The 23,247-nt window shown below is 38.5% G+C and overlaps 1 protein-coding gene across 1 annotated transcript in view; it reads left to right on the top strand.

Moving 5' to 3' along the window:
• Positions 1 to 23,247, top strand: part of LOC143032553 (hemicentin-1-like) — a gene marked incomplete at its 3' end in the record, with an annotated part of 400,485 nt that overhangs the window by 111,178 nt on the left and 266,060 nt on the right. Inside the window, 6 exon segments of the mRNA XM_076197423.1 lie at positions 57 to 152; positions 1,012 to 1,158; positions 2,765 to 2,893; positions 7,620 to 7,767; positions 8,321 to 8,448; positions 18,923 to 19,124. Coding sequence (XP_076053538.1) covers positions 57 to 152; positions 1,012 to 1,158; positions 2,765 to 2,893; positions 7,620 to 7,767; positions 8,321 to 8,448; positions 18,923 to 19,124 — 850 coding nt within the window.

Here is a 23,247-nt window from a genome sequence, read left to right as displayed (position 1 = left end):
TCCTCCGTAACTCACTCTCTCCTTCCTTGGTCTCCACCTGCCTTCCAAACGATCAGAAATGACGGTAGAGGACGAAGGAGAATACGAGTGCCGGTTGGCCAACGACTATGGCGTCGAAACGAGGGTAGCCCGCCTCACTGTTTCCGGTTTACGTGAGTATTTCGTTTTCTTTGAATCAACTATGGGTAGCTTTAAATTAGTTTATTACTTGCTAAGATGTACACGTGATGTGGAATACCTAATGCCATAATACATGTTAGTTGTATCTAAGTATTGTAATATATAAGAACAAGTTATAAAGTTATATCTTATTGTATTGTTTAGAATTGTAACTTCATTGTTGCTCATACTTGTAGTTGGTTTACTGATACCTAGTGCCATCATGCATGTTAGTTGTATTTAACTATTGTGATATATAAGAACACGTTATAAAGTTATATCTTATTGTATTGTTTAGAATTGTAAATTGATTGTTGCTTATACTTGTAGTTGGTTCACTGATTGTAGGATAATAGTAAAACTTCAAGGTTAAGGCCTATTTTCTTATTAACTTTTCCTTTCTCTCCAACCTTACGACGTCCGTCGGCTCCTGGCCCATGACAAAACCACTTTACGTCATCGTTCACGTCTTACGTCACAAATACTTACGTGGCGGACTGAATACCATACTTTATATTGTCTCCACCCATAACCATATCACCATATCACTATCAATATCACTATCATCGCCCATCACCACAATCACCATCACCAACACCATCATTATCATTACCACCGCTGCCACCACTTGCGCCACTTCTCAATCACCTTCATACCCATAAACAACTAAAACCATTATCACCACTACTATCACACCCTTAACCACCACCACAAGACCCGTAAATACAAAACACCATTACCATCACTACGATTGATGCCACCACCACTACTAACATCGATACGAAAACTACCACTACCAACACCACTACCATCACTGTCTTTGCCACCCACATCGTCGCTACGCCCACGCAGTGCCGCCCCTGATTGCGGCTCCGCCCACGCCGCAGGTGCAAGCCATAGTGGGCAAATCTGTGGCCCTGGAGTGCGCCGTTGTGATCGCTAACCCTCCACCACTCCTCCAGTGGAACCACAATGGTCGTCTCATCACGCCGGGCAAAGGTAAGGATAAGACGGGGTTCCTAGGTGGCTGAAGCACACAACATAGAAAAGAAGAAAAAGAAAAAATAATGGTAATATAATAATGATATTGATAATAATAGTGATAGTAATAGTGGTAATAGTATTAATAGTAATGATAACGATAATGGTAATGATAATAGTAATGATTATAATAATAGTAATAGTATTGATAATAATAGTAATAATAATAATTACAATAATAGTAATAGTATTAATAATAATGATAATGATAATGATAATAAATAGAATTAGAACGGTTTGGAACTCGGAAAATAGGTACTGAAATACAGTTGTATGAGTGGTGTCTTATGTTCTGGAATATTTCAAACACATTCCGTGTTGGAACTCTGTTGAATTGTTTTACTCTACCACTGGTAACATAATTACAAAATTTATATACGTCAAACAATGGACCGTCAGTACTTGGTAACCCTTACATAATGAGATGTACAAATCTATTAATAAGCTTTTATATATGTAACGGCTTTCAATGTCATCGCTTCTTTTTATTTGAGTAAATATTCACTGTGGCCAGAAACCTCTAGTCATTCACTATGAAAAAAAAAAAAAAAAAAAAAAAACGAGGCGCTGACAGAACCGCCATTTTTTTTTTCTTAAGGGTAATAACACATTCACCTTTCTGTCAACATTTCTACCATGACCTGCGAAGTGGTTAGGCAAGATAATTGGGGATTCACAACCAATTATACTAATATTTATTGCATGTAGGGTGGAGGTATGTGAATTCCTTTCATGATCACCAGCCAGAAACTAATAATTAATATCTCTGCTACCGAGGGAGCGTTACAAAAATGAATAGAACAGTCTAGGGTCAACCAAGCTTCTGGCTATCGACGGGGATACCATAGAGATGAATAATTGATGACGAAATAAGTAAGTTTATTTGGCATTGCATCAATATACATGAAGAGAAGATAATGAAAAGAACACAAAGTTGTAACTGTTATTTCGAACTTTGTGTTATTTTCATTATCTGGATGGGGATGACAGGTGGTGATGGATACGGAGCTGCCTAGTGTAGGCCTTATGGTCTCTTGCAGTCTCCTTCATTCTTATGTTCTTATGTCTGCACTTCATGTATATTGATGCAATGCCAAATAATCTTACTTCCTTACTTATGGTAAAGCAAAAGGGTTCCTCGTAACGGAAGGGGTTAATGAAATCATCGAAGAACGGGGCTTCGGTTTAAGGCCATCGTATATGATCTATATACTAGAGGCAAATTTGTCTTACCAATGTTAACCGTCTTGACCATCACCCCTGTCGTGTATTCACGTAACCTGGAGCGGGATTCACTAGTATTCCTAGAACATAAGGTGCACTTGATATATAAGGGATTCCATCATTCAAATTTGATAAGTCAACACAACAGCACGAGTATTAGTCTTTGCAATTCATCTTAACCAGAACATTTTGCACTATATTCGTACTACGAAAAGAAAACGGTACCGAGTTAAGTATATTTAAAATATGGATCCCCCACACCTTATGACAAATTATAACTATTCAGAACCTACTGTAAATGACTACGACCCTTAGGTTTAATCCACCATCCTTTCTTCAGGAACCCACGTGGACAGGACTGGAACTCTTCAGCTCTTCCAGGTGGCGCTGGAAGACGAGGGGAGCTACCAGTGCACTGCCACCAACGTTGCTGGAAACTCCTCCATGACACTTTATCTGGATGTCCTTGGTGAGTCAGGAAAGAGCGAGGGATGGGAAGAGAGGGAGTGAAGGAGGGAGAGAGGGAGTAAAGGAGGAAGAGAGAGAATGAAGGTGGAAGAGAGGGAGTGAAGGAGGAAGAGAGGAAGTGAGGAAGGAAGAGAGGGAGTGAAGAAGGAAGAGAGGGAGTGAAGAAGGAAGAGAGGGAGTGAAGGAGGAAGAGAGGGAGTGAAGGAGGAAGAGAGGGAGTGAAGGAGGAAGAGAGGGAGTGAAGGAGGAAGAGAGGGAGTGAAGAAGGAAGAGAGGGAGTGAAGAAGGAAGAGAGGGAGTGAAGGAGGAAGAGAGGGAGTGAAGAAGGAAGAGAGGGAGTGAAGGAGGAAGAGAGGGAGTGAGGAAGGAAGAGAGGGAGTGAAGGAGGGAGAGAGGGAGTAAAGGAGGAAGAGAGAGAATGAAGGTGGAAGAGAGGGAGTGAAGGAGGAAGAGAGGAAGTGAGGAAGGAAGAGAGGGAGTGAAGAAGGAAGAGAGGGAGTGAAGAAGGAAGAGAGGGAGTGAAGGAGGAAGAGAGGGAGTGAAGGAGGAAGAGAGGGAGTGAAGGAGGAAGAGAGGGAGTGAAGGAGGAAGAGAGGGAGTGAAGAAGGAAGAGAGGGAGTGAAGAAGGAAGAGAGGGAGTGAAGGAAGAAGAGAGGGAGTGAAGGAGGAAGAGAGGGAGTGAAGAAGGAAGAGAGGGAGTGAAGGAGGAAGAGAGGGAGTGAGGAAGGAAGAGAGGGAGTGAAGAAGGAAGAGAGGGAGTGAAGAAGGAAGAGAGGGAGTGAAGGAGGAAGAGGAGGGAGTGAGGAGGGGAGGAGGAGGGAGAGAGGAGGTGAAGAAGGGAGAGGGGGAGGGGAGAGTGAAAGAAGAGAAGGGAGTTAGAAGAGTGAAGAAGATAGAGGGAGTAGGAATAGAATAAGGAAAAGGAAAAGAAAGAAGATCATCCAGAGGTCGACATTTTCCGTGTTGCCACCTGCCGTAAGATTTTTACTTATTTATTTATTTGTTTATTTATCTATTTATTTATTTATTTACTTATTTATTTATTTATTCATTTATTTATTTATTTGATAACGTGTTTGTTCATTCATTTATCAGTTAAGTTTGTTACCGATATATTCAATTATTTTAAATTTAATCTATTTGTTCCTGGTTGATTGATATACTTATCTACCATTTATTCATTTATCAATTTATTTATCTACTTATTTGCTTATTATTGATATATTTATTTATTAGTATATATTCATTCATTCATTCATTTTGTTCATGCATTCTATTCATTTATTGATCTATTTACTTATTTGTTTATTCATCTATTCATTTGAATGTCTATTCATTTATTTATTTATTTATTTATTTATCTATTTATTTGCTTATTTAGTTTTTTTAACTGTCAGAGATCTTCAGCTTTGGGCAAGCATATTCAAATTTCCCATTTTCCTTCTTTCTTAGTTCCTCCGACTCATCGTCTCTCTTCACCGCTTCCTCTCAGTTCTTTCATGTTTACGCGGCGCTGCTTTTGACGCTAGACGCTAGCTTCTTTATTCACTACTAAAACGCTAGACGCGAGCGGTAAAAAATGAACATGTTTAACTTTATCGCGGCGTCAAACAGACGCTGCGAATTCATGATCTTAGTCGCTAATTAAAGATGTTTGTCCAAAGCAAATAAAAGCACAGCCGTATAAACGACGCAGCTTCTCTCAATACCTTCAATTCTGCGACGCCCCTCTGATGAATGAAATTATCTGACGGCGGTCAGTATAGAATCTATAGATCAGTGTTTCTCAACCAAGGGTCTACAGGACGGGAAATTCAACATGCTGCAGTTAATCCAATCATTTTTTATTTTTTTTGTATGATTCATGATAACATAATATGTCTTAATCGAGATGTCTAATTTCTTCTTCTTCTAGTTTTTCCCTGGCTATACAAATCATCACCACATTCTTTCATAGTGTGGAAAAGTGACTATATTCTATTCCCGTATCAAGGGGTTCCCTGAATATATAAGTCAATGTAAGGACTTCACAAATCTTGGAAAGTTGAAAAACAAAAAATCGGACTCGTTCAGGCTCAGTGGTCCATTTAATAATATTGTTCAGTATAACGCTGGACTATTTTGTTCAGCTTAGGAGATCCTCTGGCCCTAGGGAGAACTGGTACTCTCCATTGGGGTAGGGAAGACAAATGAGTGGAAAGCTGGTGAGGTAAAGACAGAGAAAATTTGGAGTTTCTGTTCACTAACGCTTCGTCCTTCCCATGACATCCTCAATAAAAACTGCAATTGTTCTCTTGATTGGTCTATCAAAGAACAGTGGCCACATGAATAGCTTTATTCTGCCTAACGATAGCTGGTTTTATTCGGATTAGAGCGGGAGGGTTCTCTACCAAGGGGACAAATCTCCCATAGGAGGTTGGGTGGGAAGCAATTTTTTTTATTTAAAGGAGAGAATTATTATAATCACAGATAGACTCAAACAGTTGGAAAATATGTTTTCTTTTCTGTAAAATACAGTTGTACATGTATGAAAGTGGCAGTTGCCGACAAATCTATCGAAGTAAACACCACAAGTGAGGACGGAGACTTTATTAGTACGACGTTTTGCTTGTTACATTTTTTTCATGTACATCGTCGTAATACACATGACTGAGATTAAATAAGAAGAACTGTGGGAACGGGGGGAGGGGAGAGAGAGAGGAAAAGAGGTAGGGGGAGGGGGTCACTGAATATTAGGAAAGGTTAAGGAGAAGGTGGACCAAATGTCTGGGAACAGGAAAGGTTAAGGATAAGATGGAACAATTGGCTGGGTGAAGAACATTACCTCACAACTGAGAAAAAAAAAATAAATAAAAAAAAATAAAAAAAAAATAATAAAACCGGTGTTTATCGGATTGCGTGCTCGGGATGTGAAAAATTCTACATTGGGAAAACATCACACGATCTAAAAACCCGAATAAGAGAACACCAATACGACATCCGCCATCATGTCACCACCAACGCGTGTGTTGTACACAGGAACAGTACCAACCCCTTGATGGATTGGGAAAATGCAGAACTTCTAGTACGTGAACCCGACAAGATCCGTAGAAAATGTTTGGAAGCAACCATCATACAAGGAACCTACAGTGACCCCCTTCCCCCCACCTCTCTTCCTCTCTCCCTCCCTCCCCCTCACGTTCCGCCAGTTCTTTTTATTTTATCTCAGTCATGTGTATTACCACTATGTACATGAACAAGCTATAACATGCGAAACGTCGTTTATTTCGATAGACAGTTGTACATAGCCATCCTTTTTCCCTAAAAAAGCGTAAACTCAGAGGTGACTTGATACAAGTTTTTAGGATTTTAAAGGGAATTGATAACATCAAGGGACAAATTCTTTACATTGAATGAGAATCAGACAAGAAACAATGGTGTCAAACTGTCAGGAAATAGATTTAATTTGGAAGTGGGTAGAAACAACTTCGCCAACCATGTACTTAATGAATGGAATAAACTTCCTGCAGAGGCAGTGCAATGTAGTTCAGTTCGAAGCTTTAAGATTCACTTAGATAAACGCCTGTGCAAGATGCTGTAATGTCTGTCATTTATTTTATATTATTTATTTGTTTTGTTATTTTTTGTCTGTTCTTTTATTACTATTTGATTCTCATTTATTATTAGTTATATGTCAATTTATTATTATTTACTATTTACCTGTTTGTTTATTATTTAACTATCAATTCACTTATTCATTATATTTATTATCATTTATATCATTATACTTTTTTATTTATTTATTTATCATTATTGTATATTTTTTCGCATCCGACCTAGTTATGGACCAAAACGTCTCCTGTCGGCATGCTTCGCCTGTGTAATCATTTGTATATAATCTACAAGACCACGTTTTTGAACATCTCATATTAGAGTATTTATAACGACAATTAACTGATATTTTGAGTCAATCTTGTAAAGAGGAGGAAAAGAAATTTGACATAAGATGAAAAGGGTGATGCCACAAATTCCTATAAGTTGAAAAGAGGGATTTCTCTTTATGACATGTTTCAAGTTCAGTCTACGAAAACCCATGTCTTTGGGAGACTTCTCTTTATGACATGTTTTAAGTTCAATCTAAGAGAACCCATGGCTTTGGGAGACTTCTCTTTATGACAGGTTTTAAGTTCAGTCTACGAAAACCCATGGTTTTGAGGGATTTCTCTTTATGCCATGTCTTAAGTTTATTCTACGAAAACCCATGTCTTTGGGGGACTTCTCTTTATGACATGTTTTAAGTTCAGTCTGTGAGAGCCCATGGCTTTGGGGGACTTCTCTTTATGACATATTTTGAGTTCAGTCTACGAAAATCTATGGTTTTGGGGGATTTATCTTTATGACATGTTTAAAGTTCAGTCTACGGAAACCCATGATTTTGGGGGACTTCTCTTTATGACATGTTTTAAGTTCGGTCCGTGAGAACCCATGGCTTTGGGGGACTTCTCTTTATGACATGTTTTAAGTTCAGTCTGTGAGAACCCATGGCTTTGGGGGACTTCTCTTTATGACATATTTTGAGTTCAGTCTACGAAAACCTATGGTTTTGGGGGATTTATCTTTATGACATGTTCATGACATGTTCATGACATGTTTATGACATGTTCAGTCTACAGAAACCCATGATTTTGGGGGAACTTCTCTGTATGACATGTTTTAAGTTCAGTCTGTAAAAACCTATCCTCCCGTAGTACCGCCCAGAGTCTCCGAGGACCTCCCCCAGGAGAAAGTCGTGACCCGCGGGGACACGGTGCGCCTTGAGTGTCCTGTGGCCGGTGACCCTCGACCCACGATCTCCTGGCAACGCAACGGGCAGCCCATTCTTCCCTTCCAGCGCAGGTAAGATCTTCGAGAAAGGTCCCCATTAGGAAGTTCCTGAGTCCCTCTTGTGGAGCTCCCGTTTTACTTATCAAAGACGTTAGACAAAATAGAACAAGTACTCTTCAGTTTAGAAAAGATTAATCGAGGTTAAGTATTTGTTCCATGATGGAGGATAGAACACAATTGAATAACTACGCTATCAAAAGCGATATAAGTTGAGCGCAACTTTTCTTATATATTCTTATGCTCGAGTTACATACACATACATGAAATTTTGCGTTCAACCCATCTCCACTATGATAGTACAATTGGAAGTATACAAACGTGGGAAAGTATTTGTACAACACTGAATTGGTCTCAGTGATTAGAGGTACAATTTAACAACCACAATGCACTTTAATTCTTGATGGCTTAGAGTTAAAGTGCAGTGTGGTTGTAACATATATATATATATATATATATATATATATATATATATATATATATATATATATATATATATATATATATATGACTAATTTTTTTTTTTTTTTCATTATTCAAAGTCATTCCATTCTTTGTTCTCTGACAGGCCTCGGGTCCTCCGCCAGGGTACACTCGTCATTAGGGGCGTGAGGCCCTCCGACAACGCCGTGTATGTGTGCACCGCAACCAACAGGGCTGGCGTTACCAACCAGGCCATCACGCTGACTGTCCACGGTAAGTCCGTGTGGATGCCGAGGAGACGGGAGACACGATTTCGCGGACTCTGCTATATCCAAGCTTTGAAAAGAAAAGAAAAAAAGAGAAAAAGTCATCCGTTTGACTGAGAGTTTGGTTATTTACTTTTATTATTTATTCATTTGTTTGCTTATATTTTATCTTTATTTTTTCATTCGTTTATTTATTGATTTTTTTTTATCTAATTATCTATCTGCTTTGTAATCGAGTTTATCATTTTATCCGAGGTGACGGGTGACGCGATTTTGCAGCCTCTATCCTACTCGATCTGGAAAAAAAATGTTTGTCTAGAGTTTGGCTCATTGCTTGTTTATTCATATATATATTTATTTATCTATCTATTTATTTATTTGTTAATTTCTCGATCTACTTAATTATTTATTTATTCATTTATGATCTATTTATCTATTCATTTTCTATATATTTCTCTGTTTACTTAAATATCTATTGATTTTTGAAGTCTGCCTGGAAGAGTGCTAGCTCTTCTCCACTCCCTCAATCCGCATACAATCTGTAAATCTGTGTATCTAAATAACAATTATATATATATATATATATATATATATATATATATATATATATATATTTATATATATATACACATATACCAAAGGCTTTTTCCACACGGGGGTAACCAAAAAGAAAAAGGCATATAAACCACTCCCACCCATTCCATTCCCTACATATTCCACTCCCTCCACCCTCCCCCGCCCTAAGATCTTGGCACCTCCTGGATGACGGCTCATCCCTGCATCCTGTCCACTGCCCTGGGTTAGAAGCAGTGTCGCAAGACACAGCACATCCACAGCAAGGCCGCTTCATAAATTCGGCGACCCCCCTCTCCGTCCCCTCATGCAAAAAAAGAGAAGACGGGGAAAAATCCCTTCGGGCTGCGTCAAAAATTTTCTCATACATACTTCCTTACCCCCCATCTCCCACCCACTCACCCTCATGCATCACAGCATCATCCATACACAACCCTTCGCTATTCACCCTTATCTTCTGTCCTCTCCCGTCCTTCCTCAACAAACCTTCCTCTCTTTTGTAATGCCCCTTTCACCCCATCCATCTATCTCATCCTAGGACGCCCCCTCATATTCACTCCTTCCACCTCTGCCTTCCACACCTCTTTTGCTAAATTTTCTTCACTCATTCTTTCCATGTATCCAAACCATCCTAATACAAAAGGTTACAAAGGCGGAGCAGGCCGACAGGAGACCTTTTGGTCCATAACTAGGTCGGATGCAAAAAAAAAAAAAAAAAAAAAAAAAAAAATCATATTAATAATAGATTAAAACTCTTTCATCAACCCTATCTCCCAGCTCCCTTTCCACCCCTGTTCTCCTCACCTCCTCATTTCTCACTCTATCTAGCCTAGTAACCCCCATCATACTTCTCAGACATTTCATCTCAAACACATTCAAACTCCTTCTCTCTTCCTCTATTATGTTCCATGTTTCTGCCCCGTACAGTGCTGTTGTCACAATCACTCCTTAATATAACCTCCTCTTAGCATTCATTCCAGATGTCTATCTCTCATTACACTTTTTAATTCACCAAGGCATTTACTCGCTTCTCTCAATCTACATTCTACCTCCATCCCCACTCCTCCCTTTCCTGCCACATTCGCACCCAAGTATCTAAAACTACCCACTTCCTCCAGTCTCTCACCCTTAATGCTCACTTCCAACCTGCTGTCACTCTCTCCCCTTGTATATCTCATCACCTTACTTTTTCCCACATTTATCTTCAACTTCCTTCTTTCACATACCTTCTCAAACTCTGTCACTAACTTCCTCAATCCCTCCTCTGATCCTGCTACAAGCGCAGTGTTGTCAGCAAACAACAACTAGCTTATTTCCCACTTGCTACACTCGTAAAAACTCTTGACTGCTCTTAACAGCTTTCCTCCTATCCAATATATCTGCAGTACATCCCACAGTGCCTTCCTGTCTACCCTGTCGTAAACCTTTTCCAGATCCATAAAAGCCCAAAAAGCATCCTTACCTTTTCCTATAGCTTTCTCACATATCTGTCTTACCACAAAAATCTGATCAACACAACCCCTACCTGTCCTAAAACCACACTGTTCCTCACCAATTACTCCCTCTGTTCCTCTCCTAATCCTCTCAATCAAGACCTCTCATAAGCCTTTCCAACTACACTCAACAAGCTGATCCCGCTGAAACTACTACACTCACACTTGTGCCCCTTTCCCTTGTAAAGCGGAACTATACAGGCACTCATCCAGTCCTCCGGCACTCTACCCTCTCTTAAACATATATTAAATAACCTCACCAGCCAGTCCACCATAACTGTACCTCCTTTCTTCAGACATTCTGCATAGCATCCATCCAACCCAGGTGCCTTACCTGCTCTCATCATCTTAACAGCTGATTTCACTTCATCTTTCCCTATTTCTCCTTCATTTTTCTCACTCATCACTCATTTTCTTAGTGCTTCCCACTGCAATTACCTTTCCCTCCCTATCCTTGTTCACATTTAGCAACTCACTAAAATACTCTACCCACCTTCCTCTCACTGCCTTCCCCCTATTATCATCTCTCTATCTGTGCCTTTTACCTTTCCTTCTCTACTTGATTCGCCCCCTCTTTCTCTTTTAATTTCTTTCCAAAACATCTTTTTATTACTTTCAAAATGTTCTGCCATATTCTTACTCCATTTCACATCTGCTCTCCTCTTTGCTTCCTTTATCTTTTGCTTAACTTTCCTTCTCTTTACTTTGTACCTCTCATACGATTTCCTCGTCCTAATTTGTAGCCAATCTATGAAAGCCTGTTTCTTCTCTTCTACACCCTTCTTTGCTTCCTCATCCCACCACTCACTACCCTTCCTTCTATTTCCTCCCGCCCTCCTTGTTCCACACACCATCTTTGCACACCTTATGACTCCCTCCTTAAACCATCCCCATTCCTCCTCCACTCTTAGTTCTACTCTATCCTCCATTCCCTCCCATTCCTCTCTCAGCTTCTTCTTATACTCATTCTCCTTTTCTTTCTCATTTAAGCAGTTCACTCTAAGTACCTCCCTACCTTCTGCCCTTTTCCTCTTTCTCCACCTATTCTCCACTCTCAATTTACCTTCCACCAGAAAATGATCTGATATTCCCCCACTCTCTCCCCTTAGAACATGTACATCCCTAACTCTTCCTACCATACTGCTGGCCACCACTATACAGTCCATCAACGCTCTATCTACCACCCTTCCATCCACCACCCTCCTCATGTGTACTTATGCTTGAATTTCTTCCTAAACACTGTATTTGCTATCATCAATTCTCTTTCAAGACACATCTTCACCAGCAATTCTCCACTACGATTTTACCTGGAACACCATACTTCCCCATCACTCCGTCTATTGGTTCGTTTCCTACCCTAGCATTAAGGTCTTCCAATACAGCTACATTGATATTTCTCCCTAATCCCTCTATGCATTCATTTATATCTACCCAAAAATCCTCCCTTTCCTCTACGCTCTTCTCACTATCAGGCCCATACGCACTTACAAAGACCGACATCTCCCTTCCCAGCTTCACCTTCATCCACATCAACCTTGATGAAACCTCCTTCCACTCCACTACACGCTTACTTATCTCTTCACTTACTAGTATAGCCACCCCCTCTCTCCCTCGTCCCCTCTTCACTCCTGAGTACCCCCCAGCTACACTCCCTAAATCACACTCGCCCTTCCTTTTCATTTTAGTTTCACTCAAAGCCAGAACATCCATCTATATTCTCGCAAATATACTGCCTATGTCTTCCCTTGTACTCTCATCTGTACCACATCCACGCACATTAAAAGACCCAAATCTTAGGGTACTGGTTGGAAAACTTCCAGACCCTCTTATACCTTTACTTTTTTAGAAATATTCCCTTTATACATACATACACACACACACACACACACACACACACACACACACACACACACACACACACACACACTTTCAACGAACGGACGGCTTGAAGAACGTTCTGAAGAAAAGTGCCGATTGTGGATCCCAACGCAAAGAGAAGTACCTTTTTGTATTTACAGGGTGGGGGGAAATTGCTCGTGGGGCAGTAGGTAAGTAGGAAAAGAGGAGAAGGGGAGGGATTGCTGGGGAAATGGAAGGAAATGAGGATGTGGAGGACTTGGCCCAAGCAGACAAGCGTAAGGTCAACATGAAACGACCACCGGACCAGCTCAGTGATGACGAAATGGCAAATAAAAATGTAAAGATTAGAAGTATAGAGAGGAGCAATACAGTAGAAAGTGACGAGAATATGTTCCAGGGATTTAAAGAGGGTGGGGGGGGGACACAACCCCCCCCCCCCCCCCCCCCCCCCCCCGACTGATAAGACTAGAGGAGAGAGTTGATAAGGTGATCGAGGACTTGGAACGTAAGTTAGGTAATGTTGACAGTATGATACGAAGAATTGAAAAATTGGAAGAACTAGAGAGGGCGAACAAAAACTTAACTAAGGAAATTGAAGAATTAAAACAACAGTTAAAAGAAGTAAAAGATGAGAATAAAGTCTTAAAGGAGAATAATATGGAGAACAAGGAGGGTTGGAAAAAAATTCAGGAAAATAGCAAGGTTGCATTCACTGACATAATCAGACAGCAAATGAATGAACAAACTGAAAACTCAGTTATTAAAGTGATGAGACAGAAGGAGAATATAGTAAGAGACTTAGCAGACAAAAAGAAATGTATAATTATATTAGGAATGGAAGAGAAACACAACACAGATAGAACCACAAGAATCAAAGAGGAAAATGAAAAAGTAAGCCAATTATTAGAATCAGTTCAGGAAGATGAACCAGAAATTATGAAACAAATCGAAGAGAAATTTAGACTCGGAAAGTATAGCACAGACAAGACCAGACCAATTAAGATTAAATTCAAGTCACAAACAACGGCAGAGAATATCTTATCCAAAACAGGGAAACTAGCAACAAGTGAACAATACAAAAAGATATGGATAAAAAGAGAAATGAATAAAGAGGAAAAAGAGGAAGAAAAGCAGAAAAGACTGGAAGCTAAGGCAAAAAACGAAAACAGAACGGAGTCAGAGAAAGAGAGATTCTATTGGAGAGTAGTGAACATGAAACTAAGGAAGTTCGACATACAAAAGAAAAACATAAGGGAAACAGAGAACACAATGGAAGTGGCAGAAAACTAAGAGTGTCTTACACAAATATAGATGAATTAATAACATGATTGAATGAGCTGAATGATTATTTGAAAGAAAAAGAACCGGACATAATGGGAATTGTAGAAACAAAATTAAAAGGCCCACTACCACCCAACAGTGTAGGACATGATGCATACAATTATTGGATTAGAAACAGAGAGAAAAAGCAAGGGGGTGGAGTTATGTTCCTGACTAAGAAGGATATAAACGTGAAAGGTGTCATATATGGAAAGAATACAGTAGAGATGATTATGATAGAAGTAGAAGACAGAGATAAGAAGAGCAGAAAATTTGTAATAAATTATGTGCCTCCAAAAACAGCCTCATGGGAGGAGAGTGAACATAAAAGTATGTTAGAGGACACAAAGATAACATTAAATAAAATAATGGAAGATGGAGGAAGAATAGTTATGATGGGCGACTTTAATTGCAAAGAAATCTGCTGGGAAGAAATGACAGTAAAGGGTGGAGACGACTCATGGGGAAACACTCTACTTGAGATGATTATTGACCACACAATGACACAATGGATACAAGAGAACACTAGGTATAGAAATGAAGAAGAACCATCGAGACTAGACTTATTAATTACATCTGAACCTAGAATAGTGGACAAGATTGAATATAAAACACCAATAGGTAAAAGTGACCACATATTGATTGAACTGGAACTTAATGAAGAAAAATATATGAAAAGAAATGAACAATATAGAAAAGGAAGAATGATGTATGAAAAAACAAACTTTGATAAAATAAGAGAATTCTTCCAACAAGAAAACTGGGAAGAAATATACAAAGAAGAAACATCAGTGGAAGAGAAATGGAATATTTTAACAAAAATTTACAAAAAAGGAGTGGAAAAGTATGTCCCAAGACAAAAACAAGAAAAAGAATATGTAAAATGCTGGTACAACAAAAGTTGTAGGGAGTTAAAAGACAAAAGAGACAAAGCCTGGACCAGATGGAAAAAAGACAGAAGACCTGAAAAATGGAAAATATATACCAGTTATAGAAATGAATATGTACAAACGTGCAGAGAGGAAAAGAGAAAATATGAAAAAGACGTCATAGAAAAATGTAAAGATCAACCAAAACTATTCTACAGATTTGTAAACAATAAACTGAAAAACAAACAGGACTTGGAGAAACTAAGACAAGGGGGAGTTGAATACACTGAGGAAATGGAAATGGCGGAAATTATGAACAAACATTTTAAATCAGTGTTTACAAGGGAGAACATACAACCTGAAGAGATTGAATGGAAAGAGAAAATCCCCCCTATAGAAAAAATAGAAGTATCAAAGAATGAAATATTGATACACTTGAGTAATCTTGATGTCAGAAAATCACATGGACCAGATGAAATAGCAAACTGGATTCTGAAAGAATGCAGGAATGAACTGGCAGACAAAATACATAGCATAATAAGCAGTTCCTTGAAAGAAGGAAAAGTTCCAGAAGATTGGAAAAAAGCAAATATAGTACCTATATATAAAGGAGGAAATAAAGAAGAACCTACCAACTATAGACCAGTCTCTCTAACAAGTACAATAGCAAAAATTTGTGAAAGAATTATCAAAAATAGATGTGTAAAATACTTGGAAAAAAACAACGTACTAAATCCAAGGCAATTTGGATTCAGACAAGGACGATCATGCGTCACCAATTTAATATGTTTCTATTCAAGGCTAATAGATATAATACAAGAAAGAGATGGATGGGCTGATTGTGCATTTCTAGACCAAAAAAAAGCTTTTGACAAAGTACCACATAAGAAGTTGCTTAATAAACTAGAATCTGAAGGAGGAATACAAGGTAAATTACTAAATTGGATGGAAGACTTTTTGCAAGAAAGAAAAATGAGAGTAGTGATAAGAAACCAGCACTCAAAATGGAATGAAGTAATAAGCGGTGTCCCGCAGGGAACAGTCCTGGCCCCAATAATGTTTGCTATATATATTAATGATATGGATGAAGGAATTGAAAGCTATATGAGCTTCTTTGCAGACGATGCAAAACTACTGAAAAGAGTGAAAACTGAAGAAGATTGTGAATCACTACAGAGAGATCTAAATAAAGTACAGGAATGGAGTAAGAAGTGGGAGATGGAGTTCAATACAAAAAAGTGCAGTATAATGGAATTTGGAAAAAGCAAAAACAGAATAACAGGATCATATAATTTGGGAGAAGAGGGAATAAAAAAAGTAGAAAATGAAAAGGACCTGGGAGTCATTGTTATGAATAATATGTCACCTGAAAAACATATAAATAAGATTTTTGGAGAAACTTATAATTTAATAAGAACAATCAAAGTGGCATTTACATACCTGGATGAAGAAATGGTGAGGAAAATCCTAATCACCCTGATAAGACCAAGATTAGAATATGCAGCAACAATATGGTCACCAAGTACAAAAAAATGTATAAAAAAACTTGAAAGAATACAAAGAGCAATTACAAAACTGGCACCAACACTCTCAAAACTATCATATGAAGAGAGACTACAAAAACTTGAACTACAGACACTAGAGCAAAGAAGAGAGAGAGGAGATTTGATAGCTATTTACAGAATCATGAAAGGCATAGAAATTACTGATAGAGAGAATCTGATAAAATGGGATGACAGAAATACAAGAGGACACGGAAAGAAAATAAAAAAAGACAGCTATAGAAGAGATTTGAAAAAGAACAGCTTTCCACACAGAGTAATAGACAGTTGGAACAAGTTAGATGAGAAAGTGGTGTGTGCAAAAACAATACATGAATTTAAAAATTGTTTAGATAAAATGAGAAATGAAGACGGGACCCCACGAGCATAGCTCCCCTTCCCGTAAAATACAACTAGGTAAATACAACTAGGTAAATACACACACACACACACACACACACACATATATATATATATATATATATATATATATATATATATGTATATATATATAAATATGTATATATATATATATATATATATATATATATATATATATATATATATATATATAGTGACTCTATTTTGACAAATAAGAGTGGGTGTGGAAGAAGCAGTCGGGGAGTTATAGGAGAATGTCACGCTTTAAAGTTTCGACCCGCAGAGTGTTGGTCACAAAGCTTTGTGATCAAGACTCTGCAGGTCGAAACGAGCGTGAAATTCTCCCATTACTCCTCGTCTGTTTCTTCCACCTTCACTCTTATGTATATATATATATATATATATATATATATATACATATATAATTTATATATATATAAATATATATATATTTATACATACATATATATATATATATATATATATATACACACAAACACACACACACACACACATATATATATATATATATATATATATATATATATATATATATATAAGTATATATGTGTGTGTGTGTGTGTGTGTGTGTGTGTGTGTGTGTGTGCATGTATGTATATCTGCATGTATGTATGCATGTATATATGTTGACGAGATAAACACCATATGAGGACGAAGCCTTTATTTGTACGACGTTTCGCTTATTACAGCTTTTTCAAGTACAAGTTGAGATACAAATGCTTGAGATTAAATAAGGGGAAAGGAGGGAACGGGGCGAGAAAAAGAGGGAGGAGGAAGAGGAGGAGGAGGAGGAGGGTGGGGGGCTTGGACACTGGGAAAGGATGAGAAGGCTGGCCCAAACGACCGTGGGCGAAATGTCCACAAAGGGTGGTTTAAATATTTAATATTTTGCTGGCCATGGGTATTAGGGGAATATATTAAATATTTAAACCACCCTTTGTGGACATTTCGCCCTTGGACGTTTGGGCCAGCATTCTCATCCTTTCCCAGTGTCCAATCCCCCCACCCTCCTCCTCCTCCTCCTCTTCCTTCCCCCCCCCCTTTTTCTCTCCCCGTTCCCTCCTTTCCCCTTATTTAATCTCAAGCATTTGTATCTCAACTTGTACTTGAAAAAGCTGTAATAAGCGAAACGTCGTACAAATAAAGGCTTCGTCCTCATATGGTGTTTATCTCGTCAATCTTGTCGGCAAACTGCCACTTTTAAGCATGTATATACAAATATATATATATATACATATATGTATATACAAATATATATATATATATATAAATATGTGTGTGTGTGTATGTATATATGTGTATATGTATATGTATATATATATAATAATATTATATATATGTATATATATATATATATATATATATATATATATATATATATATATATATAAGATTGAAGGTGAAAGAAGTAGACGAGGAGTAATGGCAGAATTTCACGCCTTAACGTTTCGACCCGCAGGGTCTTGATCACAAAGCTAACAACTCAAACGTAACAGGATATTTTATACACGGACGGGTCATCTTATGGGACGCTTCAGAGAGCTTGTTATTTTATTTACATATTCTTTTATTATTAATAAGCTAGTGGCTTTTGCTAAACATATAAAGCCTTCTCTATAGTTAATGTTGTTATTAGTGTTGATATATGCTGCCTCAATTGTCTTCCTTAGTTTCTTGGATGATCCTTTATTTAATACGGTTGTGGTGTTCCAGTCTGGAAGATGACTATGTTTATCCACATGTATTACTCCTCGTCTACTTCTTTCACCTTCAATCTCATTTGTCATAATATATATATATATATATATATATATATATATATATATATATATATATATATATATATATATATATATATATTGGTGAAGCGTGGCAGGAGATTTTAAGGCATATCCTGGTAAAAACGACGGCAAATGAGTTAGTGATGAAGTTTTTTCGTGATCTCTCCAGCTTTCAAAATGTCGAGTTTTCGAAAAGTTGAGAGCTCAAAAAAAAGTTCGTCTCTCTTTTGCGGTCATTCTATCAATATATATATATATATATATATATATATATATATATATATATATATATATATACTGTATATATATAATATATATACATTTATACATAATGTATATATATGTATATATATATATATGTGTATATATATATATATATATATACATATATACAGTACATGTATTATATAATATATATATATATATATATATATATGTGTGTGTGTGTGTGTGTGTGTGTGTGTGTGTGTGTGTGTGTGTGTGTGTGTGTGTGTGTGTGTGTGTGTGTGTGTGTGTGTGTGTGTGTGTGTGTGTGTGTGTGTGTGTTTGTACGTATGCATGTGTGTATATATGTATGTACCATCATACGTTTGCATATATCTGTTTATTAAAACATCGCCATTGTTCTTTTATATGAAACAGATCCTCCGAACATCAAGGTCGGACCGAGCTCCTACTCCTTGTTGGAGGGCGAGACGCTTGATGTGCCCTGCGAAGCGGGTGGTTTTCCTCCTCCAAGTGTGACTTGGACCCGACCCCAACAGGGGCTCGTCCTCGACTCGAACTTTAAGAACGAGAGTGATCGGCAGGAGGCTGGTGGTGGGCCTGTCGAGGCTGTGCTCAGGTGAGTTTATTGATTGACCCTCTGATGACTTGAGGTTCCTGCTATGTGAATCAGGGGAGGTTTTGAAGGACAGGGAACCCAATTGCCCCTCCTGAACCTTAGCGGTCACAGTTTTGATCTTTTGAAGAATAATGGTCCCATGTAAGACAAAAAGGTTAAGTTGGGCTAGATTAGGTTCGGTTAGGTTAGGTTGGTTAGGATAAGTTTGGTCAGGTTAGGTTAGGTTAGGTTAGGTTAGGTAGGCTTTTGAACAATAGGGGTCCCATTTTTGCCCTCTTGAAGGATAATGGTCCCATGTAAGAAAATAAGGTTAGGTTAGGTTAGGTTTACTAAGGTTAGTTTAGGTTAGGTCAGGTAGACTTTTTGAACAATAGGGGACCCATTTTTGTCCTCTTGAAGAATAATGGTCCCATGTAAGAAAATAAGGTTAGGTTGGGCTAGGTTAGGTTTAGATTGGAAGGGTTAGGTGGACCTTTTGAACAATGAGGGTCACACTTTTGCCCTGTTGAAGAATAGGGACCCGAAACCAATCGGAACTGTTGTAGTCTTTATACATTGCTACATTCAAGGCCTACAGGATCCCTAGTTTTCAAAATCTCCGAATGAGGTAATCTGATTTTAGAGAGAGCTATTTTTTTTTAAAGTCTCTGTTAGGATTCAAAGGGCTAAGTTGAGCCTTCCCACGGAGGTTCTTCTAAGCTCCAAAAGACATACAAATATACATACATACATACATACATACATACATACATACATACATACATACATACATACATACCTTGTGACAGGTTTGAAGAAGGAGGAAGAGAAAGACACGGATCTAGGGCCGAGTTTATTCATGACCGGTTTCGCTTACAGTTTATTCCTGACCGGTTCATTCCTCTGAAGAAGCTGTAAGCGAAACCGTTCAGGAATAAACTCGGACCTAGACCCGTGTCTTTCCCTTCCTCCTTCCTCATACATACATACATACATACATACATACATACATACATACATACATACATACATACATACATACATACATACATACATACATACATACATACATACATACATACACACACACATACATACATATACAAATGGCTTTTTCCTCCTTATAAGGGAGGTAGCCAAAGTCAAAGGCATAAATTCACTCACACCCATTTCATCCCCACACACTCCACTCCCAATCACCATTCCCATCTCCCTCTTTTCTTGGCTCCTCCTGGATGACGGGTCATTTCTATATCTCGCCCACTGCCCTGGGTCAGAAGCAATGCAGCAAGACACACCACATCCACAGCAAGACCACTTCATTTAATCGGCGACCCCCCCACCTCTACGTCCCCTCACGCAGAAAAAGAGAAGATGGGGAGAAATCCCTTCAGGCTGCATCAAAATATCGTTCACAAATACTCCCTCATCCCCCATCCCCCACCCACTCCCTTCCTTGCATCACAGCATCATCCATACACAACCATTTTTCACTCACACCTATCTTCTCAATAGACATCCCCCTCTTTCCCAATACCCCCTGTATCCTATCCATCTATCTTATCTTTGGTCGCACCCTTGTATTCACTCCTTCTACCTCTGCCTTCCAGACCTCCTTTACTAATTTTTCTTCACTCATTCTTTCCATGTGTCCAAACCATCCCAATACTCTTTCATCAACACTATTTCTCAACTCCTATTTCAACCCCGTTCTGCTCCTCACCTCGTTTCTCACTCTATCCACCCTAGTAACCCGTGCCATACTTCTCAGGCATTTCTTCTCAAACACATTTAAACTCTTCCTCTCTTATGTTCCACGTTTATGCCTCATACAATGCTGTCAGCACAATCACTCCTTCATACAATCTCCTCTTAGCATCCATTCCCAAACGTCTATTTCTCATTATTCTTTTTAATCCCTCTTTGCATTTACTTATTTCTTTCAATCTACATTCTACCTCCACTTCCACTCCTCCCTTTTCCGCTACATTCACCTCCAAATATTTTTAAAGTTGTCGTCTTCCTCCAGTCTTTTCCCCTTAATACTCACTTCCAATTTGCTGCCATCCTCTCCCCTTGTACATATCATCACCTTTTACCCACATTTAACTTCAACTTTCTTCTTTCACAAACCTTCCCAGACTCTGTCACTAACATCCTTAATCCCTCCTCTGATCCTACTACAAGTAGTGTCGTCAGCAAACAACATTTGGCTTGTCTCCCATTTTTCTCCATTTTCTTTAACCATCTCCAATCCCTGGCCCATTACCCTTGCATTTACCTCTCACATCACCCCATGCATGTATAGCAGTGGTTCTTGACCTTGTTGGAGGTACTGAACCACGCAAGTTTCATACATACATTCATCGAACCCTTCGTAGTTGGAAAAATAAAATGTGTTTATTTTTCTTCTTCAAATTCAAAACATAGGAATTATATACTGTATTAGTGCACAAACTGTACCATGGATCATTTGCACACGAAATCACTGTGTTCAAAGAACAAAACCAACAAAACATGAATTTCACATAAAACAAAAACATAATGAACATTTACTGCAAATCAATGTGAACCCAGGGGTGAACCAAACCGTCGAACCCCGGAAACTGTCTCACCGAACCCCTGGGGTTCGATCGAACCCAGGTTAAGAAACACTGATCTATAGGTTGAACAGCCATGGTGACATGACACATCCCTGGCAAAGTCCCATCTTTACTTCAGACCACTCGTTCTCTCCATTTCTAATTCTAACATAGGCTCTACTACTCTCGTAAAAACCCTTGATTGCTCTTAAAAGCTTTCCTTCTATCCCATATATCTGCAATACCTTCCACAGTCCCTTCCTGTCTACCCTGTCATAATCCTTTTCCAAATCCATAAAAGTCCAAAAACATCCACTTGATTTGCTATCGCCTCTCTTAACTTCCATCCAAAACATCTTTTTATTATTTTCAAAAAAATTTGCCATACCTTTACCCAATTTTACATCTACTCTCTTATTTTGTCTCCTTTATCTTATGCTTTACTTCTCTTTTCTTTCTATCTTTCATATGATTCTCTCGTCCTATTTTGTAACTAATCTGTAAATGCTTGCTTTCTCTCTTCTACAACGTTTTTTGCTTCCTCATCCCACCACTCACTACCCTTCCTTCTATGTCCTCCCATCCTCCTTAGTCCACACACCATCTTTGAACATCTTGTGACTCCTTCCTTGAAACATCCCCATTCCTCCTCCACTCCTAGTTCTACTCTATTCTTTACTCTCTCCCACTCATCTCTCAGTTTTTTCTTGTACTATTTTTCCTTTTCTTTCTCATTTAAGCAGTTTACTCAAAGTACCTCCCTACCTTCTGTCCTTCTCTTTCTCTATCTCTCCGCTCTCAAATTACCTCCCACCAGAAAATGATTTGATATTCCCCCACTCTCTTCCCTAAGAACATGTACATCCAGAAATATTCCTATTCTTCTCCTGGTTACTACTAGTCTATTAAAGCCCAATCTACCACCCTTCTATCCACCACCCTCTCCCATGTGTACTTATGCTTGACTTTCTTCCTAAACTCTGTGTTTGCTACCACCAACTCTTTTTTTAGACACATCTCCACCATCAACTCTTCACCACAATTTTTTCCCTGGAACTCCACACTTCCCAACCACTCCATGTATTGGTTCGTCTCCTACCCTAGCATTGAGATATCCCTTTATGAACTAATTTAAATCTATCCAAAAGGCCTCCTTTTCCTCTACACTCTTCTCACTATGAGGCCCATATGCACTTACAAAGACCCACATTTCCCTTTCCAGTTTGACTTCATCCACATTAACCTTGAAGAAACCTCCTTCCACTCTACCACTCGCTTAACTATCTCTTCCCTTACTAATATAGCCACCCCTTCTCTCCCTTGTCCTCTCTTCATTCCTGACATCCTCCCAACTACATTCCCAAACTCAAACTCGCTCCTCCCTTTTAACTTAGTTTCACTTAATGCCAACACATCCATCTTTCTTCTCACAAACTTACTGCCTATCTCTTCCCTTTTACTTTCATCTGTACCCCATCCGCATACATTAAAAGACCTTGTGATTCAGGTTGGAAAACTCCTCCAAGACCCCCTTATGCCTTTGCTTTTTTTTAAGGAATGTC

Source organism: Oratosquilla oratoria, chromosome 1 (assembly GCF_046742065.1).
Source record: "Oratosquilla oratoria isolate Oo_2021 chromosome 1, ASM4674206v1, whole genome shotgun sequence".
NCBI classification, from domain to species: domain Eukaryota; kingdom Metazoa; phylum Arthropoda; class Malacostraca; order Stomatopoda; family Squillidae; genus Oratosquilla; species Oratosquilla oratoria.
This window is presented reverse-complemented; position numbering and strand designations above follow the sequence as displayed.